Genomic DNA, 27685 nt, shown 5'->3' with positions numbered 1-27685 from the left:
ATAGATGTTTACTTTTTTTTAAATTAAATTATAAACAATAAAGACTTTCATGACATTTGCATTTTTGTAAGATGCACTGTAAAAAAAATTGTAATATAAAACTATTTTACTGTGTATTTTACAGTTTTGTACTGTTCTTCTAGAATATTAAATTCACCTAAATAGACTGTGATTTTACATTTCAAATGTAAATTAACATAAAATCACTGTAAATGTAATAAAACATAATTTTCTTCCTTTTTGAATGTATTTGTCTGTACATATGCATATTTAGATTGTTAAAATACATTCACTAATGCATCATATTTTCACAAATATTTGTTCATTATTTGAAAGATTGAAATGTTCAAATAAATAAAAATCAAATAATTATTATTATTGTTATTTAGGGCGATCGTGGCTCAAGAGTTGGCAGTTTGTCTTGTAATCAGGAGGTTGCTGGTTTGAGCCCCGGCTTGGACACTCTTGGTTGTTGTGTCCTTGGGCAAGACACTTCACCTACCACCTACTGGTGATGGCCAGAGAGGAATTATAAAGTGGAATTGTAAAGTGCTTTGAGGGTCTCATAAAGCACTGCATGAATGCAGTCTGTTATTATTTAAACCAACAATAACTGTATATTTCTGTACATTTAAGTATTATGATTCATTTTGCCACATTCATTGACCTTGTTTATAGGTAATTTCATTGTTTAATCACATTAAATTGTTCCTAATTTAATGTTTAAAGGCACGTGAAAAAGGCAAAATCCCATGTGAAATTAGGGCAACAAACTGTATTGTCATTACTGAAAATAACCGTATTTTCATGGGAAAGTTATTTTCTGTTATTTTCTGATATTATTTTGGCGCCCCAGCTGCCAGACTATTACTGTTTTTTTAGGATTTCTTTTTCAATCACTGTGATACTTAGTGGGGTTATTAGTCAGGGACCCCAGCTTCACTTTTCAACCAATCTAATCCTTCAAAATCAGGATTTTATCTCATGTCTAATGAAAGGTACAATAGTGTGTCATCAGAATAGAAATTGTAACTTATATTCGGTTTTTCAATAACATACGGTATGAAGAGAAAGCCCAATAACAGATATCCGTGGAACTCTATATTTGTACATAGTTGTCTGAATGACAATTATGTACATTGAATCTCACCTGTCCTTTGTAGAATCCCTCGAAGCCATCGTTTACAGCAAACATTTTGTGGCCTTCGGTGATTCCCACTCTGACAGCAGAACGAACAGCAGCATTCATACCTGCTGCTGGAGCACCGACGTTCATTACTGCCACATTAAAGGAGCTCTGTGGGTGATACACAGCACCAATCACACTCATGTAACACTCAGTACTAACCTTACAGTAGGGGAAGCAGAACCCCATGGTACTGTGATATGTGGTAGCACCCTTAAGCTTTTTCAAATTTTAAACCATATTCATACTTTAGGCCCAACTCCTATATTTAGTGTACGAACACAGAATATATCTATGAGCAGCTTTTACCGGCAATGCAGTCATGCCATTAATTCCATGACATGAGGCAAACTGGACAAAAACTGGACTGAAATGGTTCAGTTTGGACGTCATGGAGCCATAATCACGGCTTCATCTGTCATCAGGAGAGACTCTGCCTCACACAGCAGCAGGCAGTGATAGCCTTTCATGCATGAGCCACATGCTGCTAAAAGACGCAGTGAAGTAGTAGCTACTTTGTCATGACAGCCACTGAAAATATCAACAGTCAAATGAATATTTTCCCAAAATTTTTTAGCAGTTTTCTTGCCATTCAGTCTTGAATCATTTGGCCAACTTTAGAGGGGATCTTATTACAAAGTCAAACTCGGGTTCATGTGGTCCACATTGCAAAATGCAATATGGATACACCCAACAACACAGAATGCATTATGCTGTGCTCCAATAATAGACTGAGCCCGTAATGTTCTTGTTTTCAATTGGGTTAATGGCACATATAAATATGACGTGAAGTACCTCAAAACGGACAGGCTTCCAACTCTCTCTCAATAAATGCTTAATACCAAATCTCACACAGTTTGCTTTGTTTTTGAAGTCTAGCAAGCACAAGTGGAATCAAACTACAACGCCCGGTAAGGTCAGACAGAAATGTGTCTGCAGAAACTATACCAGCATCAAAAACTGCCAAGAATCAAACCTTGGTTTTTGAAGCCTTATCAGATTATGTTTACTTTCTGTTTAATCAAATACAATTTCTTCATCATTTTTCAAAGATTGAAAAATCTTTGGCTGCTGCATACAGACAGCACTAAACAGTTGGAGAACATAGGCATGCTGAGATAAAAAAGAAGATTATAAAAAACAAATATTCAACAGATGAAAGCTTTACGTTTAACAACCACTAACCATCTTTGAATAAAACAAAGAGCTTGGAGCCTGTCCAGTTTGAGTTGAGAGTCAGCGAAAACACATCTATAAAGGAGACTACTTCAGAGCGATTTGAAGCAGATCACACCCTCATTGCCATTATCCCTGACAGCAGGGCTGGTCGGAGTCCTGCACTGCAGCGCTAATGCACCTCTTTGCATGTCTACATTTCTAATTCCAAGCATCCAAGCAGAGCCATGAGGAAATAAGCAAAGGCAGACAGAACGACAGGTGAAGAGCACTGACGCTGTCCTTTTGTGGCACCATTTTACAACAACTAAAATAAAGTGGATATTAGTTCTAGACTTGGTAAGAAACTAAAATCCACACATATTTATCTCAGCATTGGGAAGATTATTAGAAGCCAAAGGGAATAAGATGGTCAAACTAACTGCAAAGCAGCTCCTTGTATGACCTACACCTGCAGAAGCTTCAGACGCTGATCAAAAGCCTGCTCAGCTGCCCCATTTTCACTCATCACATACATCAATCTGCTCTTCATCCCCCGCCTCCTCCTCTCCCTCAGGATGGACAGTTATAGAAAGACAGACTGTGTTAGTGTCACAAAAAGACTGCAGCACCCACAATACACCTGACCAGGAAATACCTTATGCTAATGTACAATTCTCAGAGCAGCTGGTGGAAAGACACATTTGGAGAATAAACATGGTAATTATTATTTTACTGGTTTAATTAAATTATTTTAGCTGTTAATATTTGAGAGTGATAATACTTACATTTGGAAGTTCAGAATCTGCCTTCCGAAATGAGAGGAGTCGGTAAGTGCTCAGATTGTTTTCGAAGCTCCTGCAGATGGAAAAAAAGTTAAACAATGTGGAAAATCCAATATGAATTCTGGTCTGTAAATGCAGCAGGGCAAACATTTAGAGTAATTAAGAGATCAATGTTAACACAGATAAGCAGGAAGTGGGATGCTGTCAAACCGCAAAACGTACTATACACAACTTCTGTGCTGTGTATAGTGTCAGACATCATGTGCAACATTCGAACCAGTGCTCCTGGCATGAGCAACATTTAAGCACTTTATGTATTTTTTAATCTTCCAATATGTCGATTGGTTATATATAAACATAACAAATCCTACAGGTGTTTAATCATGTCAGCGTAGTGGAATTTTACAAATACCTGCCACGCAGTCTGACCGCCTCATCAAATTTCTTCTCATCCATGGCCTTCTGTACTTCTTGAGTCTGATGACAAAAAAAACAGGGCATTTTTTTCTGGTGAGGCAGTGCTGCCTGCTAACTGTATTGCATGTAAATAGTGTCTGGAGTTATGGGAAACTCAAAGCACCTGTGATCCAAGCACTATAGTTGCTCCAGTCTCACGGCATGAAAGCCAGTCCATATTTTATCTCTTCTTGAATACCAGCTACATCCCTTTAGTACGTTTATTTTAAGACCTCTTTCTTTGCAAGAATAAAAATGTAAAAAATCAATGAATAAACAATTTTGTCAACTATATAGTTTTTGAGGCAAACGTAATAGCAACCTTTGTTGCTTAAAGAGACTCTCAAGCTTTTGTAGTTATTTTAGGTCATTTTTAAAATTAATCTTCACATCTTTATTTTTTTTTCCAGGAATCAAGTTCATATTTTTCTTTTGAATAAAAATTTATCTTTCACTGTTTGATTTGTAAACTGCTTTGTTTCTTCTGTGGAGCTTCACAGTGTGCAACCCAGCAATTCACCCAGAAAATAAATGTTTTCAAATTATTTTATATCTTCTTGCATTAAGCTGGTAAATGCTAAATGTCAAGGTTTGTTGAGGTTTGTGAAGACATTTCACCTTTCATCCAAGAGACTTTTTCAGTTCTGAAACAACTGGTAGAGAGACTTAGGTAACAAACCCCTACTGGGGGCTGTCCCTTTTGAGGAGAACCTGACGGTTGTAGACCCATTATTGTTCATGTGGGTTGTTACATAATCTGCAGTATAGAATAATAGAGCCAAGGTGTGAAAAAGGTGAGGCCCAATTTCCTTAAATAGGTAAAACCTCTGTAAGACCCTGCCCCACCCCCACCATCATGTGAACTATTGTGGTACCTTGAGGTGGGAGTGGGGGTTGAAATTACCTCTGTGCCAGGTGTTTTATAACTGAAGTAGAAAAATGTGTTTACATTTTCACAAACCTGAAGAGATCTTTTATCTTCTTATTCAAACTCTCCCGACTACCATTGACTGAGAACATACACAGGCCTGTTTAATCTCTTAATTTTATCTGCTTTGTTAATGTTGTAGGCTGACTGTGGATTCTATCAGATTAGTTGTCTTTATTTAAGTTTTTTGTTTTTTATGATGGACTGTCTAACTGAATAGCATATTGTGAGATAAAGAAGAACTCACAGAAAAGTGACTAGCCAGAAATTTGATACAGCTCTTTAATGTTTTACATTTTACAAAGCGGTAAAAAAAGTCTAATATATCATTGTTTCATGTTCCGTTTTAGAATTGGATTTTATTCCAGTTTCTCTATTATAAAATTTAATGTTGTTTCAGATTTTCTCCCTGAAAAATCAGATACTGTTCTAGTGGTTCCCATCACATAAAATTAAAAGGTTGTGGGTTCAAGTCCCACCAGGGTCGCTAATTTAAAGGGGAGAACTTTATTGAAGGTTCCTGCTACACAAAAATCTTAGTTTTTGACCAGCTTTATTGTAGTCATCCAAACAAAGTGCTTTGGTCAACTGAAAATCTGTTACTACCACCAGGAAATGAAAGCCTCAAGTTTACAAAGCACAGAATCCACACTACTTGTAGTAGCATTTGGCTGTCATTTAAATACAGTTGAGTTTGCTGTTGATGTAATTTTCTAGGTTTGCATTCCACCAGAATCACTAACTCAAGAGGGTTTTTATTTCCCTTGAATTCTTTGCAAAGCAGAGAAGATTCAGGTTGCACACAATTGCGCATCTGAACAGTAGGTACTCAGAATGGGGTTTCTAGGGACGTTCACATCACCTACGTGAATTCTACGCCACATTCTGGGTAATAAAGACCTGAATTTGTAGGCTCTGTGGCGCAATGGATAGCGCGTTGGACTTCTAGTGGATCCCATCAGATGCAATTCAAAGGTTGTGGGTTCGAGTCCCACCAGAGTCACTAATTTAAAGGGGAGAACTTTATTGAAGGTTCCTGCTACACAAAAATCTTAGTATCTGACCATCTCGATTGTAGTCATCTAAACAAAGTGCTTTGGTCAACTGAAAATCTGTTACTACCACCAGGGGCCCGTTCTTCGTACGTCGCTTACTACATCCAAGATCAAATGAAACATCCAAGATCAAATCATCGCGCTAACTGTGAGCTCGCTAATCCGGTTCCCCGAACACACCTGCTGTTGACGATTACTACAGCTGGACGCAGTAATGTGACATCACTGGGTGTCGTAAAAGGGGCTACGCATCGATAGTAGAAACATTGATCGGCAACCCTCTGATTGGTCGGCGAAAATGTCGACGGAGCGCGCTCGGCTCGGTATTTTTCGGCAGCAGAGCAAGAACTCTTGAGTGAGGGATTTCAGGAGTTTCAGAGTTTAATCAGAACGCAAGGGAACACTGCAAAGGCTGCAAAAGCAAGGAGCGAGGGCTGGCAGGAAGTTGCTGACAAATTAAACTCGTAAGTAATTTAATAATAACAATAATAATGGAGTGGATTGATATAGCGCTTTTCAAGGCACCCAAAGCGCTTTACAATGCCACTATTCAGTCACTCTCACATTCATACACTGGTGGAGGCAGCTACAGTTGTAGCCACAGCTGCCCTGGGGCAGACTGACAGAAGCCAGGCTGCCATATCGCGCCATCGGCCCCTCTGGCCAACACCAGTAGGTGGTAGGGTAGATTTATTATATTACACTATATTATCCAATATTATATTACATTATATTATAATATGTTATATTTTATCCTCTTTCACATTAGAGCCACGACAGGACCCACTAGAACATGGGAACAGGTAAAAGTGAAATATAAGAATATCCTACAGAATGGTAATATTTATCACTTATATTGCTTTTAGTCTCTTGGAAAGAGACCCTGGAATAATCTGTTTGTTTATAACAGCAACCAAGAAAAGGGCAGAGGAAAAAAAGACAGGTGGTGGTCCTGCACCCCCTCGTCAACAAGTTGGTTAAGTGAATAATACCCTCACGGGAAAATCGATATCTCTCTATGAGCACACTGTCGCGCTGAGCTAAAGGATCCTGTCTGTCCCGCAATATACGCTGAATTCTGAGGACTCTCCTTATCAATCTTGCACCTTCCGCAATGGGTTGCTCGCGTATACGGACAGGACATGGCTGCGACAGACTTCCCAAATCCACCTTCGCTTTTATAGCCGTGGTCTCTCATCTTGATTACACGAAGTAATTTACAATTGCTACTCTGAAATATGAATTAAATCTGTAATAATCACATACATGTAATAGAATGTTAATAGTACATTTCCCTTTTTTAGGAAATGACCTGTATGTATCTGTGTGAAATCAATAAATGGATCAGGTGCTGCATTGTCTTTAGTTACATTGATGTTATTTATTTATGGTGAAACAGTGGTGGAATATCGCTGTTGCTTTCGTATGAATGACGCGGGCATACCTGCGTGGCCGCGATCTAATCCTGTTTACATAAAGTAAACCTGCTCCCGAGCAGGTTTACGTTTACGGCTCTGTTGCTATGACAGCAAGTCCCGGATGAGCTTCGGGGAACCGACTGATCCAGGATCACGCGAAATCGTCAACAATCTAATCCGGCTAACCTACTTAGCGAGGTACGAAGAACGGGCCCCAGGAAATGAAAGCCTCAAGTTTACAAAGCACAGAATCCACACTACTTGTAGTAGCATTTGGCTGTCATTTAAATACAGTTGAGTTTGCTGTTGATGTAATTTTCTAGGTTTGCGTTCCACCAGAATCACTAACTCAAGAGGGTTTTTATTTCCCTTGAATTCTTTGCAAAGCAGAGAAGATTCAGGTTGCACACAATTGCGCATCTGAACAGTAGGTACTCAGAATGGGGTTTCTAGGGACGTTCACATCACCTACGTGAATTCTACGCCACATTCTGGGTGATCAAGGCCAGAATTTGTAGGCTCTGTGGCGCAATGGATAGCGCGTTGGACTTCTAGTGGATCCTTTCAGATGCAATTCAAAGATTGTGGGTTCAAGTGCCACCAGAGTCGCTATTTTAAAGGGAGAACTTTATTGAAGGTTCCTGCTACACAAAAATCTTAGTTTCTGACCAGGGGCCCGTTCTTCGTACGTCGCTTACTACATCCAAGATCAAATGACACATCCAAGATCAAATCATCGCGCTAACCGTGAGCTCGCTAATCCGGTTCCCCGAACACACCTGCTGTTGACGATTACTACAGCTGGACGCAGTAATGTGACATCACTGGGTGTCGTAAAAGGGGCTACGCATCGATAGTAGAAACATTGATCGGCAACCCTCTGATTGGTCGGCGAAAATGTCGAAGGAGCGCGCTCGGCTCGGTATCTTTCGGCAGCAGAGCAAGAACTCCTGAGTGAGGGATTTCAGGAGTTTCAGAGTTTAATCAGAACGCAAGGGAACACTGCAAAGGCTGCAAAAGCAAGGAGAGAGGGCTGGCAGAAAGTTGCTGACAAATTAAACTCGTAAGTAATTTAATAATAATAATAATAATATATTGGATTTATATAGCGCTTTTCAAGGCAGCCAAAGCGCTTTACAATGCCACTATTCATTCACTCTCACATTCACACACTGGTGGAGGCAGCTACGGTTGTAGCCACAGCTGCCCTGGGGCAGACTGACAGAAGCGAGGCTGCCATATCGCGCCATCGGCCCCTCTGGCCAACACCAGTAGGCGGTAGGGTAGATTTATCATATCACACTATATTATCCAATATTATATTACATTATATTATATTGTTATATTATATCCTCTTTCACATTAGAGCCACAACAGGACCCACTAGAACATGGGAACAAGTAAAAGTGAAATATAAGAATATTCTACAGAATGGTAATATTTATCACTTATATTGCTTTTCGTCTCTTGGAAAGAGACCCTGAAATAATCTGTTTGTTTGTTTATAACAGCAACCAAGAAAAGGGCAGAGCAAAAAAAGACAGGTGGTGGTCCTGCACCCCCTCGTCAACAAGTTGGTTAAGTAAATAATACCCTCACGGGAAAATCGATATCTCTCAATGAGCACACTGTCGCGCTGAGCTAAAGGATCCTGTCTGTCCCGCAATATATGCTGAATTCTGAGGACTCTCCTTATCAATCTTGCACCTTCCGCAATGGGTTGCTCGCGTAAACGGACAGGACATGGCTGCGACAGGCTTCCCAAATCCACCTTGGCTTTTATAGCCGTGGTCTCTCATCTTGATTACACGAAGTAATTTACAATTACTACTCTGAAATATGAATTACATCTGTAATAATCACATACATGTAATAGGATGTTAATAGTACATTTCCCTTTTTTAGGAAATGACCTGTATGTATCTGTGTGACATCAATAAAAGGATCAAGTGCTGCATTATCTTCAGTTACATTGATGTTATTTATTTATCGCTGTTGCTTTCGTATAAATGAAGCGGACATACCTGCGTGGCCGCGATCTAATCCTGTTTACATAAAGTAAACCTGCTCCCGAGCAGGTTTACGCTTACGGCTCTGTTGCTATGACAGCAAGTCCCGGATGAGCTTCGGGGAACCGACTGATCCAGGATCACGCGAAATCGTCAACAATCTAATCCGGCTAACCTACTTAGCGAGGTACGAAGAACGGGCCCCAGCTCGATTGTAGTCATCTAAACAAAGTGCTTTGGTCAACTGAAAATCTGTTACTACCACCAGGAAATGAAAGCCTCAAGTTTACAAAGCACAGAATCCACACTACTTGTAGTAGCATATGGCTGTCATCTAATTATACAGTTGAGTTTGCTGTTGATGTAATTTTCTAGGTTTGCGTTCCACCAGAATCACTAACTCAAGAGGGTTTTTATTTCCCTTGAATTCTTTGCAAAGCAGAGAAGATTCAGGTTGCACACAAATGCGCATCTGAACAGTAGGTACTCAGAATGGGGTTTCTAGGGACGTTCACATCACCTACGTGAATTCTACGCCACATTCTGGGTAATAAAGATAAGGATTTGTAGGCTCTGTGGCACAATGGATAGCGCGCTGGACTTCTAGTGGATCCTTTCAGGTGCAATTCAAAGGTTGTGGGTTCAAGTCCCTCCAGAGTCGCAAATTTAAAGGGGAGAACTTTATTGAAGGTTCCTGCTACACAAAAATCTAAGTTTTTGACCATCTCGATTGTAGTCATCTAAACAAAGTGCTTTGGTCAACTGAAAATCTGTTACTACCACCAGGAAATGAAAGCCTCAAGTTTACAAAGCACAGAATCCACACTACTTGTAGTAGCATATGGCTGTCATTTAAATACAGTTGAGTTTGCTGTTGATGTAATTTTCTAGGTTTGCGTTCCACCAGAATCACTAACTCAAGAGGGTTTTTATTTCCCTTGAATTCTTTGCAAAGCAGAGAAGATTCAGGTTGCACACAAATGCGCATCTACAGTAGGTACTCAGAATGGGGTTTCTAGGGACGTTCACATCACCTACGTGAATTCTACGCCACATTCTGGGTCATCAAGACCTGAATTTGTAGGCTCTGTGGCGCAATGGATAGCGCGTTGGACTTCTAGTGGATCCCATCAGAGGCAATTCAAAGGTTGCGGGTTCGAGTCCCACCAGAGTCGCTAATTTAAAGGGGAGAACTTTATTGAAGGTTCCTGCTACACAAAAATCTTAGTTTCTGACCAGCTCGATTGTAGTCATCTAAACAAAGTCCTTTGGTCAACTGAAAATCTGTTACTACCACCAGGAAATGAAAGCCTCAAGTTTACAAAGCTCAGAATCCACACTACTTGTAGTAGCATATGGCTGTCATCTAATTATACAGTTGAGTTTGCTGTTGATGTAATTTTCTAGGTTTGCGTTCCACCAGAATCACTAACTCAAGAGGGTTTTTATTTCCCTTGAATTCTTTGCAAAGCAGAGAAGATTCAGGTTGCACACAAATGCGCATCTGAACAGTAGGTACTCAGAATGGGGTTTCTAGGGACGTTCACATCACCTACGTGAATTCTACGCCACATTCTGGGTAATAAAGATAAGGATTTGTAGGCTCTGTGGCACAATGGATAGCGCGCTAGACTTCTAGTGGATCCTTTCAGGTGCAATTCAAAGGTTGTGGGTTCAAGTCCCTCCAGAGTCGCAAATTTAAAGGGGAGAACTTTATTGAAGGTTCCTGCTACACAAAAATCTAAGTTTTTGACCATCTCGATTGTAGTCATCTAAACAAAGTCCTTTGGTCAACTGAAAATCTGTTACTACCACCAGGAAATGAAAGCCTCAAGTTTACAAAGCACAGAATCCACACTACTTGTAGTAGCATATGGCTGTCATTTAAATACAGTTGAGTTTGCTGTTGATGTAATTTTCTAGGTTTGCGTTCCACCAGAATCACTAACTCAAGAGGGTTTTTATTTCCCTTGAATTCTTTGCAAAGCAGAGAAGATTCAGGTTGCACACAAATGCGCATCTGAACAGTAGGTACTCAGAATGGGGTTTCTAGGGACGTTCACATCACCTACGTGAATTCTACGCCACATTCTGGGTCATCGAGGCCAGAATTTGTAGGCTCTGTGGCGCAATGGATAGCGTGTTGGACTTCTAGTGGATCCTTTCAGATGCAATTCAAAGGTTGTGGGTTCAAGTCCCACCAGAGTTGCAAATTTAAAGGGGAGAACTTTATTGAAGGTTCCTGCTACACAAAAATCTAAGTTTTTGACCATCTCGACTGTAGTCATCTAAACAAAGTGCTTTGGTCAACTGAAAATCTGTTACTACCACCAGGAAATGAAAGCCTCAAGTTTACAAAGCACAGAATCCACACTACTTGTAGTAGCATATGGCTGTCATTTAAATACAGTTGAGTTTGCTGTTGATGTAATTTTCTAGGTTTGCGTTCCACCAGAATCACTAACTCAAGAGGGTTTTTATTTCCCTTGAATTCTTTGCAAAGCAGAGAAGATTCAGGTTGCACACAAATGCGCATCTACAGTAGGTACTCAGAATGGGGTTTCTAGGGACGTTCACATCACCTACGTGAATTCTACGCCACATTCTGGGTCATCAAGACCTGAATTTGTAGGCTCTGTGGCGCAATGGATAGCGCGTTGGACTTCTAGTGGATCCCATCAGAGGCAATTCAAAGGTTGTGGGTTAGAGTCCCACCAGAGTCGCTAATTTAAAGGGGAGAACTTTATTGAAGGTTCCTGCTACACAAAAATCTTAGTTTCTGACCAGCTTGATTGTAGTCATCTAAACAAAGTGCTTTGGTCAACTGAAAATCTGTTACTACCACCAGGAAATGAAAGCCTCAAGTTTACAAAGCTCAGAACCCACACTACTTGTAGTAGCATATGGCTGTCATTTAAATACAGTTGAGTTTGCTGTTGATGTAATTTTCTAGGTTTGCGTTCCACCAGAATCACTAACTCAAGAGGGTTTTTATTTCCCTTGAATTCTTTGCAAAGCAGAGAAGATTCAGGTTGCACACAAATGCGCATCTACAGTAGGTACTCAGAATGGGGTTTCTAGGGACGTTCACATCACCTACGTGAATTCTACGCCACATTCTGGGTCATCGAGGCCAGAATTTGTAGGCTCTGTGGTGCAATGGATAGCGCGTTCAACTTCTAGTGGATCCCATCAGACGCAATTCAAAGGTTGGGGGTTCGAGTCCCACCAGAGTCGCTAATTTAAAGGGGAGAACTTTGTTGAAGGTTCCTGCTACACAAAAATCTTAGTTTTTGACCAGCTTTATTGTAGTCATCCAAACAAAGTGCTTTGGTCAACTGAAAATGTGTTACTACCACCAGGAAATGAAACCCTCAAGTTTACTAAGCACAGAATCCACAGCACAGAACCTTGAACAAGGGGAAAACCTTGTTCAAGGTTCCTGCTACACCAAAATCTCAGTTTTTTTCCAGCATGAATTTAGTCATTCATTGGGCTTTGTATATTGTACTTCTAGTGGTTCCCTTCAGATGCAATTCAAAAATTCAAGTTCCACCAGAGTCGCCTTTACACATAATTCTGTGTGACTCCTGCTACGAAAGAAGATTAGGACAAGTGAAAAGACCAATATAACTTGAGGCTTTTGTTGTATTTTTGTTTTCCAAAATTCATCTCTTTCTAAATTCTACCCACATCTCTTCAACAAAACAGTTTCCTCTACTGGAAAGATTCTGATTCTGATGATTGACCTTTGACCTTTATTATAAAACCTAACAATCTCATATCTGTCTCTAAAACAAACATACTTACCATCTGAACACACTCCATAAGTGGCAGTCGAACAGCCTGGTTGCCAACCAGAGACACGACGCAGGCCGGGGTGTTTGCAGATGCCTCCAGTAATGCTAGCACTGCCTCCACACCCATGCGGCTTGCCTGCAAAGATTAAAGTTCATTCAGAGGGAAGTAATGAGCACAGAACTTTTTTTTTTTTTTGACTTTCACCAATCCATAATATGAGTCTTATTTATTGATTGCTATTTACCAGGATTCTGTCAAACGCTGAGGGTGTTCCACCTCTCTGCACATGGCCCAAGATAGTAACCCTGGTGTCAAAACCCAGGCGGCACACTACCAGCTGGTTTTGAATAGTAAACATGAATTATTAGTTGGCATAAAGGGCTTAAAAATATATGCCATTCCAGTTAAATACAATATATCTATAAAAAATATTTAGGATTTCACTTTAAAAAATTCCAAATTTCTGAAGACTGTGATCATATTTCTACTAAATATGTAGTGTCAATGTAATATTATATAAAGCAGGATTATATAGCATCTTAAAAATAAACAAGAACATTCGTAGGAACATGCAATAACAAGAAAAGACATGCCAAAAGAAAAAAATAAGAAGGAGAAATCATGCAAAACATCTCCTGTCATGTAATACACATGCAAAGTGAACAGGCATAAAGCAAAATACAGGGTGCAAAGAGAACCGTACAGCTCATCCATAAATGGTTCATAAATGGATATATGAACATTTGTGTAAAAAAGAACGAAATACAACAGCATACAGGACACGAAATGGTGTGTTCCCATGGTGAAGGAAACCAACATCCAAACCACGAAAGACAGTGGCCCATGCTTCTGAGGGAGAATTTGTGGCTCCATGTATCGGCCAGGCTTCGTGACCGTACTTACATCCTTGATATAATCGGGGGTTATTGATTTGTTGTGGCGATCTATGGCACCCTCGGCTACAATAATAATGTTCAGCCTTTTCTTATCAGCACGATTCTAGAGGGATATAAACAAGCAAAGGCAGTTTAAAACATGACAGAAAATGTTTTGCATTGCCAAAAGCTGGAACCAGTAACGTAGGATAAGTCTGAGCGCTAATTACTGAGAGACCTTTGCGTTTCCAAAGAGCACCAACAGGTTGCCCTTCATCAGCAGACATTTGCCACAATTTGGGAGAAGCTTCATATGTGAAGTTAACTGGTCATGAAAAGCAGTGTGCTGTAGAGATACATCAATAATTTACTTATACTATTGCTGTTAGCCAGCAGGGTTAGTTTAAAGTTGACTGCAGAACCTTCTTTTATTTACAGCTCAGTTTACATGCAGTGTTCACATATTTGGTCCTTTCTCATAAAACATTTCTAAAAGACAATTTTGAATTTGTTGAAAACTTTAAATTTAGGAATTTCTTTTTGTTTGGTAGGCTTTCTCTTTGCTCTTTGCTGTAATTTGGCTGAAATATACATTTAGTGCCATCAACAGTCAATCAGCTGCACTACAGGGTACACTTTATAACACCATATTTCCCTTTTATTTAAAAACTTTTTAAGACATCAGATCATTTTAAACTGTATTTATTCTTTTTAAACTGTATTGCTTTTTGCACTGCAGAGGCTGGTGAGAAACAGTATTTCGTTTCAGGCTGGGTAACACAATATGAAATGACAATAAACTTCTTGAGTTTTGAGTCATTCAATGTCAGTGTCTACTGAGCTAAAGAAACCATGACACCGAAACATGAATGTCTATAATATCACAATGAAACCTTTCCTATGTGTGTGGCATGTGGCAAATGTTTGGATTCAAAACAGAAAGGTTGCTCTGCTGTAGTTTTTCATTTTCATGTTTATATCCACCAGCTGGTCCAGCTTCTGGTTCCCCTCTGTGTCAGTCTGAAACACAGCTCTACTCACATCCTTTACAAAATCAGAGGTAATGTGTTGTCCTTGTCGGTCAGTTGCGCCTTCAGCAACTATGATAATGTTCAACCTGGAACCTCGAGATCGAATCTGGACAATAACAAGAATGCTAACCATATGAGACTGACTGGAAAATAAAAAAAACAAAACAATGTTCTTCAGGTCTTCAAATGGTCTGTGATAAACATTAGAATAGTCTTGTGTTTATGTGGTGGCCACATTGGACTGGCAAAGAGTCAAGATGTAATCGAAAGCTCGTGGGGTTGACGGCCACAAGAGTCAGGCTCTACCATATAACTTTCTTAACTAACTGCCATTACAAAACCCAATTTCCTGAGCTACTATTGTTAATGTATGAACAGACTTGAACTGAAAGCAACAGTGACTCAAGCAGACTCTGTGGTACAATGGATAGCGCATTGGATTTCTAGCTAGATCATGTCAGATGCAATTCAAAGTGTGTGGGTTCAAATCCCACCAGAGCCACTTTATTAAAGTGTGTGGAGAACCTTTGTTATAGACCAAGTGCTGCTACATCTTAGCTACTGGCCAGTGTGATTTTAGTCATCCCAGCACGAAGCATCTTGATCAACTGGGACTGTGTAACCACCAAACTGGTTAGTTATTCAGGTTCACTAAACACAGAATGAACTTTAATGGTAGTCTTTCATGTGTTGCCAGTTGGCAGTTGAGCTCTAATTCAAAGTTTGTAGGTCTTAATCCCATCAGAGGCTGCCATTCAAGGGCCTGTTTTTCTCCAATTCTTCTGCCATTTAGTTTTCAGTCATAACTGCTTTTATGGACTCTAATTTCCAGCTTGAAATTAAATTGAAGTTTACTTATAGGAAGGTTTAAGATTACAATCGAATGATTTGGAGATTCTGGGTTGAGTTTTGCAGGTTTGCTTAATGACCCAACAGCCAGCATTCAGCAGGCTTTGTGGCGCAATGGATAGAGCATTAGACTTCTAATGATTTTCTTCAGATGCAATTCAAAGCTTGTGGGTTCAAGTGCCAACAGAGTCACTTTATTACAGGGGAAAACTATAAAGATTCTCATTATACAAAAAATCTCAAAGGAAACATTAAACTTTCTACTTTAGATGCTTAAAATTAAATCCATGAAAAGGCAGCATGTGAGTCAAGCTGAAACGTGTAAAAATAGAAGCCCTTGTGGCACAACTAATAGTTAAACAGTTCAAATGTGAGTTCGATTTTATAGTGAACGTCGAATTTGAGGGACTCCTGCTTTACTGTGGATATCTGGGGAAGTTTAAAGATGTCTGCTTCCACACACAAGTCACAATTCTGTGGCAAAGACTGGATGAAAACTGGAGAATGGTCCCCTCAGAGCATTGTGAGAAACTGGTAAAATTCTGTGGGTGCTGATGTCCTGACGTACATCAAAGCAAGCACTTCTACACATTATACTAAGTTCTGACAGCTGTAACCTTCCAATATGTCATTTATAAGTTTCTTTATTGTGACAGGGATTACTGTTCTCACTTTTTACACTGTATTTTCAAGAAAATAAAGATTTTTGCTTAATTATTCTAACATATTTTCTGTCATGTAAATCTTTATTAGAAACTTGCTTAGCTAAATTACTTCTGTCCTCCTAGCCAAAGACAGAAAACTATCCACTCTAATTAAAACATAAGCTACTACAGTGAAAACAGTGTGTGTGTATGTGTGTGTTTGTCACCTCGGACAGTTTCTGACACATGTTGTCTTCCCATCCATCTTCAGGAGGCATTTCTGGGATAAAAACCCAGTCTGCTCCACATGCCAGGGCGCTGACCAGGGCCAGATATCTGCACACATACACAATTTATAAAATCATACATTTCAGCTCTCACTAAAGACAGTTCTTTTAGTCTCTTGCTACACTGAAATCTCACTAAAGCCAGAATGCACTCCACTCACTAACCTTATCAGTAGGCCTAAACAGCAGGCTCTGTGGCATAATGGACAGCCCATTGGACTTCCAGTCAACGTGCAATGCAATTCAAAGGTTGTGGGTTCGATTCCGAACAGAGTCGATTTTTCGCCTGTTGACAATGCTAAATTTTCTGGACCATGGTACATACAATGTATCTGCATAAAATACTACTTTGACATTTTAGCTGGAGTCTGACTCACTTGTCGGTATTTGAACATTCCACATTTATCATTCGACATTTTCAAAGTCTTAAATATGCTTTCTAAAGAATTTGATTACAAGCATATGATTTTGTGGCCACTAAGACTAAGTGGATGTCACGCAATATTATGTATATGTGTGTGTGGAATAAAAGATGCCTACCCGCAGTGTCTCCCCATGACCTCCAGGACAAACGTCCTCTGGTGGCTATAAAAAAACAAACAGAAATAATGTCAAAAACAAACAAAAAAAGAGCATTTATGCTGAAACTCAGTGGGTTGATCTAAATTTGTTCAGTAGAGGGGGAACTCCAACCTTTACCCTACACTGAAGCATGTAAAAAAAAACCACAGTTTATATCTTTTCTATTAAGACCTCTCTCAGAAATTGTTCACCTCTGGGCAGTGGTCATGATGGCGTCCACCACCTCAATGATCCGATGCAGGGCCGAGTCGGTGCCAATGGTCATGTCAGTGCCGCAGAAGTCATTGTCGATGGAGCCAACCATACCGACAATGTGGAGCTCGGAGTTTCTCTGGGTCGCTTCCTCATCGATCAAACCTAAACAAAAAACAAGGAGGGAGAAAGTTTCCCTTTAAACTTGTAAAAGCAGGGAAGCCTGGTGTTAAAGTTAAAAACAAAACCTCCTGTTGTGAGGAGTCACCTTGCTGCAGGAGCTCCTCCAACAGGCTGCTCCATTCCTCCCTGAACAGGTTGGCCCCAGTCAAGCTTCCGTCTCCACCAATCACACACAGGTTGGTGATGTCACGCTGCACAAGGTTGTGTGCAGCTTTCAGGCGGCCCTCATGGGTACGGAAATCTTTGCAGCGGGCACTCCCGATGACAGTTCCACCCTAAAGTAAACGAACATTACAATAACCTGTCATGATTTTCTTCATTTTTTAAATTTTTTAAAGATTCTTTTGGCTTCTTTTTAGGACATTGTGTCCTCTTAGACTGTATTTTTTCCAGTATCGCTGACCTACGAGATCTTTTATCCCCACTGTTCACTCATCAGTGAAAAGGTCTCCTTGAAATGGTAATGGTAAATGGCCTGCATTTGTATAGCGCTTTTCTAGTCCATAGGACCCCAAAGCGCTTTACACTACATTCAGTCATTCACCCATTCACACACACATTCACACACTGGCGATGGCAAGCTACTTCAGTATCATCAAGCTGCAAGCTAAAAGCATTATTGCCTGTGTCCCTTTGAGTAAAAGTCACTCATGTCCACTATGACAACACGTACCAGCATAAGTACTACAAAGGTTTTCTTACCAAACACTTTTAATGATGCTAAAATGTCTACAGTATTTACAACACACAGTATTTTTCTCAAAGCAGACTGAGTTTGTTTCACTGTTTACAGCCCATTAAGAAGAAATGTGCGGTGTGTGTGAGCTGAACACTGATCTGCTCACCACTTGCAGCATGCTGGAGACGCTTTCCCACTTCGCCTCTTTGATGTTGTCTCCACCGTCCACCATCCCCTGGTAACCCTGAGAAGAGCAATCAGTGTGACAGACATTCACCGGATTGTTGATAACTTGGCAAAAGCTGAAAAAAGTTTTATTTTTTAACTGACAAATGAAGGACAGTGCTCGGTATTTTTAAATTGAACCAAAACTCAATAGGAACTTGAAGACAACCCTGTGGGTCAGGTTGAGCTTTTTTAGGGAACTGCTGTGTTGTGTTCAGGGATTAAAACTGCGAGGCGATGGTCCCAAACCAAAATAAAAGCACTGTGGCACTCAGCTGTTATTACTCACAGCCCAGTGGTTATTTGAAGCTGATGGGGACATGACAGTGTGGCAAGTGAAGGATGAAGCCTGCCCTTTGTAATCCAATTATATCTACACTGAGACCAGATCACGTCTGTCTGCCCCCGTCGTTCATGGCATCATGTCGAGTTAAAATTGCACATCAGAACCAGACACGGAGAAGCTGCATTCAGCTTTTATGCTCCTTATATCTGGAACAAACTCCCAGAAAGCCTCAGATCAGCTGAAACACTCAGTTTATTTAAATCCAGGTTGAAGACTCACCTGTTCTCAGCTGCATTTGAATAAAGCACCAAATCCACACTTTAAGCTTAAATTTCAAAACTTACATTTAACTACTGATTTTATCTACTGTTCTGATTTTATCTGTTTTGATTTTATATACTGTTTTGTTTGTTTGTTTGTTTGTTTGTTTGTTTGTTAATTAGTTAGTTAGTTTATTTGCTTGTTTTAATCAATTTTAAATCGTGCTTTTTATTTGTTCTTGTTTCTAATGTCTCTGTAAAGCACTTTGAATCACCTTGTTGTTGAATTGTGCTATACAAATAAACTTGCCTTGCCTTGCCTTGCCATACTGTACATCCTCAGGCATTCAATATCGATGACTTTGAGAGACTCAGGAAAGAAGGAGTTACTACAGTTACTATCACTATCAAATCATTATTTCCATCGGCAGCACGTTTAAGTTCAAATACTGTTACAGTAGGTGTGATCTGTGATAGAGCCCAAACAGTAGGCGGCACTTGTCAAAGTAAAATTCACATGAATGCCAGAGCTCAAGGTTTTCCAGTAGAAAATTTATGATCCAGTGGTTTTATGTTGGAGCTGGTCAGAGTACATACTGTATCCAAATCCATGCCCTTGCTTCCAGTAGGTTAAAAACACAAAACGAGCCCATAGTGGGTTCAAATTTCCATGTGGACACAGTTTTAAGTGTCAATACACTCCACTTCAATCAAATGTTCACACACAGACACTCCAAGGGCAACACTTTCATTTTAGTGTGACAAGTGTGGAGGTCACTACAAGGTCACTACCTGTAAAGGGATTAATGGGGAGATCTTAATGACTGAAAAACAAAGGCTTAACGACCAGAGCCATAAACAATGACTGTAGTCAGTGTGGCTGATTTAAGGTAATCTTTTCAAAATAGCACCTAAACAGCATGAAGTGAGGTGAGAAATGCTTAAATCTGTTGGAACAGAACAGCTTTCACAGAACAGCTTAAGGAGACAAAAATGAAGTGGTGGGCTGCCAACACTGTGCAGTTTTTGATATTTATGTGTACAGAGGTTCTTGGGTGAATTTGAGTGAACAAAATATAATTTGTTTTGCAACAACAGGCAGTAACAGCACAATGACTTGTCTGTGGCATGTTTGCGTTTCTCTTCATGAAACCTGATTTGACACAATGTGGTGAATTTACACCAAAGATTATATCTATGCAACCCCGTAGATGCGATGCATTTAACCCCAATAGAAAAATAAAACAATGAAATTCACATTTTCAGTTTTGAGACTTTGCAGCCACCTGAATGACTCCTTAAGGTCAAATTCAGTTACAAAAGCAGAGCAACATGCAGTCTTGAGTCCTGCTGGCTGTATCACAGACAATCACAGCTCGATAAAAAAGACTCGTCAGTTCTAATTTAGTTCACCGTGTGATGTGACAGACACTGCAGACTCTCCTGGGGCTATGTCTAAAGCCTGAGTCATGCCTCACCTCATGGATGAAGTAGACCTTTGCTCCCACATAGATGCCCATCCGCACGGCAGCCCGGACAGCTGCATTCATACCTGGAAATAGAGAAAAAAAGAGTTTGGGGTTGATACAGAAACAAACAGTGTTTCTCACATATCATGTTTGACAGGTTGGGAAATTAACCATGTCCGTCTGCGGTAAACTGCGAGCCTACCCAGGTTCTTTTTCATGCTGACAAATTGGTCTTAAAGATATTTTTGGTGTCAGCTAATGAAGAACCGCCATGTTTATTAAAACTGCAGCGCAGCGACTAGCAGCAGTTTGACCTTTTCAGAGGATGTGGGAGACACAGAAACTGGAGGTAGAAAGTAGTTAATGTCGGTCTTATTCTAAGGTGCTTTTGACATTTAAGAAATTAGATCTGTCAGTGAACTAAATAAACGATGTTTCCATAAATGTGATTGTATAAGCAGCAGCACAAACAGGGCGTGGCAGAAAGCTAGACAGACCAGCAGATAACAGGAGCGGTAAACGCCATCGAAAAAACAGGGAGACAGGGAGAGGAGACTGCAAGTGAGAATCCCTCTGAGGATTTTGTGTCAAAACATAGAAGGGTCTGAAAGAGCACTTAGTGAAATTAGAGACAGAACAAAACATAAACCTTGAGCTAAGTCTGGTGTCACAGTGAAGGTGCAGTTTTACATCACCGAAGACTCCCATAAAAGCACGATGACGAGAAATATCTGATGTGTAAAAACGCTGAGAGAAGGAATAAAGGTGGTATTGATGTTACTTTGATTCTGTGTCGCAACCTGCATACAGAATAAGAGCTGTAATAAAACTTTAATGATCCTAACGCTAGGTGTAATAAGAGAACCTGAAAAAAAGAAACAAGCTCTACGTATCAGCCTGGGCTGAAAATAACAAATCCATCTTCCACTGTTTCATCTTTGAATTTTGACTTATCAGTGAACTGATTATTTACCAAATTAAAGGTAAGATAAGCTAAGATAGACTTTATTTGTCTCAGAAATGGGTAATTTACAATTATCTTATCTTATCTTAATAATAAACAGTTTTAAGTTATTCTGAAAAAGACATCCAATCAACAAGACGCTGAATCAGCTGACTCTTGGCTTTTTATGCCATTAACACGTGAAGTGGCTGAATCATTATCGTAATTGCTATTGATTATTTCTTCTTTCCATCAGCTAATCAATCAATCTAATAGGGTCAGTGCATAGCAATTAATAAAGAGCACAGAGAACATAGATGACTGGTAAAAAAAGAAAAGGTCACTTTAAAAATTCAAAATAGGGATAAAGAATTAATTAGCCATTTATGGAAAAGCATTGGAATGACGAGCATGTTAGATCTCAGTGAGCCCAGTTTGGTGAGGCATTGCATGCATCCCAGAATTTAGCCCAGCAAGCACAAGCTAGCACGCTCTGCCAACTTAACCACCTCGCCAAATTTCTTCCCACACCACATGGAGTAAACAACCCATCCCTTTTACTGGCCCTTGTCTGCAGAATGCGTATGGGATGGGTCTACTCCTTGGATGACTATGTCACGATTTTGGCATTACTACAAGAGCTCAATTCACTAAGCTTGGCAGAGCCAACGGGGCCATGGCAAAGGGCCAGAGCGAAACAACAAAGGCTTAGCTGGGGGAAACAAAGTTGAACATGAACTCTTCTGGAAAGGCATTGCAATCAGTCAAATGTGTGCAATCATACATTTTTTGCAGATAACTATAAACAAAGTTTTCTGTTTACCTTGCAATGATTGCAACAGACAGAAATAATGGTTTAAGTGGCAGCCACTGCATGGGCAATCAGCTTTAGATAGAGAAGCACTGATGAACAGGCTGACATCAGCCTTGTTGACTGATATCAGGCTATTAGCAAATAAGATAACAGTGTCAGTGTCAGTGGCTAATATCGATCTCTCAAGTCACATCATTTTGTGTTTGATGAATGTTCAAATATAATTTGGTAAACAAAGCAAACTAATAAAATAAACGTATTAATAATGTATAAAAATACTGTATCTCAAAACTATCATATGCAGGAAGACTTTAACTGATCAAGCACACACATCCATACATATGCAATAATACAATATGCAATAATACTAAGTGCAATAATCCTTTCTGTCATCGTTGTATTTTTACTCAGTTGTATATAGTATTTGTATTTGTATTCTATTTTTATCTTATTGTATATTTATTTTATTTTATTCTACTGTATATAGTATTTTATTTTATTCTATTCTGTACAGTTGTGTACTGTATTTATTCTTATTGTATTCTAATTTTTGCCTCATAACTTTTGCACTGTCCACTTCCTGCTGTGACAAAACAAATTTCCCACGTGTGGGACTAATAAAGGTTATCTTATCTTATCTTATCTTAACTTATCTTATCTTATCTTAATTCAGACAAGGACTGTTTGTATTAATGAGGGGTTTTCAAGGGTTTCTTATGATCCAAATATTCATAAACTCACTTTTCTGTCAGTGGATGACTCAATAAATCAATAGCTGCCTGCAATTTTCTGATAAGAGACTAAAAATATCTCTTTTCTAATCTTTGTTTTTGTTTTCCTCACTTCTCTTATTTATGATCATTAACTACCTCTTTTATGTAAAATAATTAATTATCTTGCCCTTTACCAAAACTACTCCTGCTGACCTAGAGGAAGTAGCAACAGCATTATAAGGCAGGTGACATCTAAGACAAATGCACTACGGGGTGGGGGTTGGGTGGGGGAGTCACCGTGCTGTCAGCACTCGTTAGCAAACACTGAACAGGCTGAAACCACATCCAGGCCTCCATACTGTGTTTCTTTTTGTGTTGGAGCTAGTGTTGCTAATAGACCTGCAAAGTGCTGATTGGTCAGAGGGGACCTGGCAAATGAGTAAAATTGAGCTGAATTGTGTGATACTATAATTGAGTTTTACAAAATTAGAAAGAAAAAAATAATAAGGATTTCACAGACAGATAAGAGCGATCAGCGACCGTGAGTACATCTCATTTATCATCTCATGTATGTGTGTGTGAGTGTGTGTGTCGTGTCCCAGCTGAGCTCTTGGATTAAATCACAAATCATGAAATGCTGTTAGTATTTCCTCCCAGACTGCTGCAATGACTAAACATCTCCAGCTCAGTCTGGGCATGTATTCTCCGCAGCGGTCGGGAAATCTGCCTTGGCAAAAAATTGTCATTGCACATGAAGCACCGATGTTCCTGTGAGTTCAGAAAACTGTAAAGTTTGCTAAATGAAAGTCTGAAAAATAGCCTGAAATATTTCACAAAACTACCGATTGTTTCTGCTTTTAAGAAAGAGGGAATTTTTATTAAGTAACACTAAAAGAGGCCTATCAGCCATATTTCTAGCTCTGTGTTTTTTTTTCTTAGTCTCTATTAGAAACGCTTTGCTTCAATTACAGTTTACATATTCTTTATATGGCTTAATCTGAACCTTGGTGAAGATCCTCAGTTCATCCACTGTCTGAAACACAGAAGGTTTGACTGGAAATAAGGAAAAGCATAAAGATCCTCTTTAATGATTCTTAAAACGTTAGCATTACACTGTCTTACATTATAACAGTACCATGCAGTTACAGTTCATTTCTTTGGTTTGTATTTGTTTTGTATTTTTTAATTTTTAATGTCTGGGTAGTAAAAATATACACATTCAGAAGAAATGTTAAATGGAACCAGTGCTCATAGACATCAGAAACTTTGTCCACATGTGATTATTATATCACAACAAACCTAATTATTCTTGGTGACAATGGCAAGCGGGGAAAAAACCTCCTTAAAGACACTCGAGGCTGTTAAAGGCTTCCACTGCAGAGAGATTCTCCAGGAAAGGCATTCAAAAGCTAGTCCTGCTATCGTTTGACCCTGGTGAGTGGGACTGTGTGCGCATCATTTTCACGCCCCGGGAACAATGTCCAAGTGTAGTTATAATTAAATCTCAGCTGCTGCCAGGAGTATGCGCTCCTACACATAGTTCCTACAGAGGCTGGCTCTATTACATTCTACACAGGTGCTCATGTGCTGCCTTCTGCTGCAGAGACAACTGAGAAACGAAATATTCATCCACTCATAGAGGAGCCTATAGGCACCGTGTGTTATGTAACAGCCTGGCTCAAAGGCAACAATGGCTCTGCTGCTGCACTGCACGCATAGAGCCGATACTACACTCCAATATCGATATATAGAAGTCCAATAAATACACTCTAGTGCTGTTTCTGGAACATCACATGAATGAATGGTGACGCTATTAGACACATAAAAATACCAAAATCACTGTTTCACCTTTTTTTTTTTTAAAAATGTTCCACTTATATTAGGCTGTCGTCATAGAACCTAATTTTACGGATAAAATGACATCCACACACAGTAACAGTAACTTATTTACGTTTCCTTTGCACATTGCACATCACAGCACACCAGCTCGCCCTCACGTAGGCGACTCAACCCTTCGTGACTTCCGGATGACTACAGTGACTCAAGGACAAAGGAAGTCACTGCAGGTCTCTTTCAAAATTAAGGCCCTGCTGCGGAAAGGGGAGGGGAAACCCTTTACTGTGAAAGGTTACGCCGGAAGACGAGTAATTTAGTCTGGCTTCTTCACGGTGGTCCTCCTCACGACTCATCTTCAGTGACACAATACGTGTATTTCTGCTGAAACATGACCCTTTTTTTAAATGAGGGGAAGTTGCAAAAATCATAGTTAATATAAAGAAATAAGATGACATTTAATGGCGTTGTCAACTTTTGCCTGAACCGATAAATTATAGGGATTTTAATGATAACAATAATAAGAATAAGAATAAGAATAAGAATTTCCATCACGAGCTGTGGACTTCATGCTTTTCCACCAAAAGCAGTGGCGAAACCTGACTGAGTGCACACCACAGTGTATAGCACTGTCAGCTTTGGGCTGCTGTTTACATCATACGTGTGCCATTGGACGCGCACAGGGACGCAGGACACAGGCAATCAATACAGGAACACAGTCCATATAGATTCTGCAGTGGTGCAGAATGCATGATAAGGAGAGCGACTCCCCACGTAAGAGGATTCAATTATTTAATTACCGCGAACACTTGTTGATTTCGTTGCAGCTTTCCAAACTGGCCCCCTCATCCCTGCTGCATATCTTTTTCCAGCAGGTCGTGATTACTACTACTATTTCATACCTCCTCAAGCGGTTATAAATAGTCTACTGCAGCATCCATGGAAAAATGTGTAAGACAAGGGTTTCAGAGCAGCTGTTGCGTAATAGTCGCTGTGATTTGCTTAATACCTTGTAAATAATGGGTATCAAGAAAAAATAAATATATACAAGGCAAATAAAATGCATTATTTATTTTTTCATGTAATTATGCACCTTGATTGACCACCACGCTTTTTGACAAGCTTGGAGGGGATACATCCATTGTCGGACAGGCCTCTAGCTAACATATTTCTCCAAATCTCCACAAAGAGGTAGGGAGTAAAATTAACCCTACAACCAGACTAGGGGAAGAACCGCTTATACTTAAAGTAGCCTAACTCTGGCAGTGCGTGCCACTACCACGTCAGCCTCAGTAAACACGTCTGATAGCATATTTTAAGAGAGGAGTTTATTCTCCTGGTGCTTTCTCGGCAGCACTTTTACGCGAAATTATCTATTTTCATTAGGGCAGGAGCGCCGTCCGATAATGGAACCTCACTAAGTTACCTTGGGCATCTCCGCCGCTGGTCAACACTGCGATGGATTTACCAGCGCCGGATAGATTCTCAAAGAATTTCCGGGTGTCCTGTCGCTTTGGTGCCGATGCGCCAGCCATCTCTGTCTCCTTGGCCCCCGTCACCTGTTAAATAAAAATGTTAGATTTACTCTTCTACAAGCAGCGACCAGTAATACTGTCAATAACCGTGACAGGGGAACTACTGGAGGACTGCAGTGGTTACCGCCCTCTTTCTCATCATACACACCCCCTCTGCAGAGGTCCTACATTTAGTGAGGTGAGTCACTGCATGGCGGTTTCGGTGGCGCAGTGGGGTCAAGTGTCAAGTTCTGGGGTCAAAACGAGGCCATTTGGCCTTTCAAAGAGCGAAACTGCCCTGAAGCCATTAATTGCTCAGCCCTTTCACTGAAATCCATCCAGCCTTCCTGTGTGGTGATGAGTCACAGTGAAAATGCGCAGGAAGTTAAGTTTTTCTACATCTAAATCATTATGACAAATTATTACTTTGTTACAGAAATTTGAAGGTTTTGTGCCTTTCGCTGATCTGCAGTTTATATAATGTTTACAGCTTGTACCTAAAAGAGTGGCCAGTGAGTCTGTCTTTATGATTCTCCTAATTCTTCATGCATGGAAGATGCTAAAAAAGATGCTGGACACAATCCTTTTGGTTCAAATTGACACAATAGCATCACACAGTTACTGCTGATTTATAGACACCCAAACAATGCTTATCTCTGTTCCAACACATCCCAAAGGCGCTCTATTGAATCTGGTCATGGGTACACTGTGAGTTGGACATGATCACCAACAATATTCTAGTAGGTTGTGTCATTTACACAATGCTCAGTTGATACTAAGGGGCCAAAAGTGTGCCCCCCCCCCCAACATATCATTACAACACCACCATTAATACAAGAATACAAGGCAGAAATAATCCATGCTTTCATGTTGTGAAAGTCAAATTGTGCTGTACCAAGCAAAAGCAGAAATCCTGATACATCAGACCAGGGAATGTTTTTTTCCCATTCATCTGTTGTTGGGTTGAGCCCACGTCGGGCTGTTGGAGGCCTTAAAAAGAGTGAAAATTGCCATGAAGCCATTAATTGCTCGACCCTTTCACTGAAATTCAACAACAAATATGCTTCATGAAAAACCTCAGATATAGTGTGTTTGTTTGTTGTAGCATCAGGACACACCCAACCATTTCATTGACTGACTTGTCTTAATATTACAACCTTTAAATAAATAACGAGTAACCCAGTGTTCCTCATTTCTCAAACTTATTTCCAGGATTCTCAAGCAACTTAAAGAAGTCCAGACGCTTTTCTTTCCAAGCTCCTTAGGGTGGCTGTAGCTCAGGTGGCAGAGCAAGTCAGCCACTAATCAGAAGGTCGGTGGTTCGATCCCAGGCTGCCTCCGGGCTGCATGTCAAATATCCTTGGGCAAGATACTAACCCCATGTTTGCCTACTGGTGGTGGTCAGAGGGCCCGGTGGCCCCTGTGTCCGGCAGCCTCGCCTCTGTCAGTGTGCCCCAGGGCAGCTGTGGCTACAATGTAGCTTGCCATCGCCAGTGTGTGAATGGGTGAATGA

The 27685-nt window shown here is 40.1% G+C and overlaps 1 protein-coding gene across 9 annotated transcripts in view; it reads right to left on the bottom strand.

The window, feature by feature from the left end:
* The window catches only part of LOC309693204 (ATP-dependent 6-phosphofructokinase, platelet type-like), a 38923-nt gene extending 12597 nt beyond the window's left edge, over positions 1-26326 (bottom strand). For 3 of the 9 annotated variants that reach the window (XM_082512221.1, XM_082512225.1, XM_082512224.1), the window contains exons 1-14: positions 26085-26326; positions 20365-20438; positions 18282-18359; positions 17522-17711; positions 17253-17418; positions 17020-17064; positions 16420-16528; positions 13697-13792; positions 13038-13130; positions 12803-12928; positions 3539-3603; positions 3130-3199; positions 2878-2913; positions 1151-1297 (exon numbers count right to left, since the gene is read on the bottom strand). In XM_082512221.1, coding sequence (XP_082368347.1) covers positions 1151-1297; positions 2878-2913; positions 3130-3199; positions 3539-3603; positions 12803-12928; positions 13038-13130; positions 13697-13792; positions 16420-16528; positions 17020-17064; positions 17253-17418; positions 17522-17711; positions 18282-18359; positions 20365-20438; positions 26085-26193 — 1404 coding nt within the window. In that variant the 5' untranslated portion in view covers positions 26194-26326. Of the gene's footprint in view, positions 1-1150; positions 1298-2877; positions 2914-3129; positions 3200-3538; positions 3604-12802; positions 12929-13037; positions 13131-13696; positions 13793-14709; positions 14806-16419; positions 16529-17019; positions 17065-17252; positions 17419-17521; positions 17712-18281; positions 18360-20364; positions 20439-26084 lie in introns of all 9 variants that reach the window. The other 6 variants (XM_082512223.1, XM_082512228.1, XM_082512226.1 and 3 more) reach the window with 3 other exon arrangements.
* Between the last annotated feature and the right edge of the window lie 1359 nt (positions 26327-27685).

Source organism: Aulonocara stuartgranti, assembly GCF_965226115.1.
Source record: "Aulonocara stuartgranti genome assembly, chromosome: 18".
Lineage (NCBI taxonomy): Eukaryota > Metazoa > Chordata > Actinopteri > Cichliformes > Cichlidae > Aulonocara > Aulonocara stuartgranti.
Note: the sequence above shows the minus strand (reverse complement) of the source record. Positions and strands in the feature narration are given on the sequence as shown.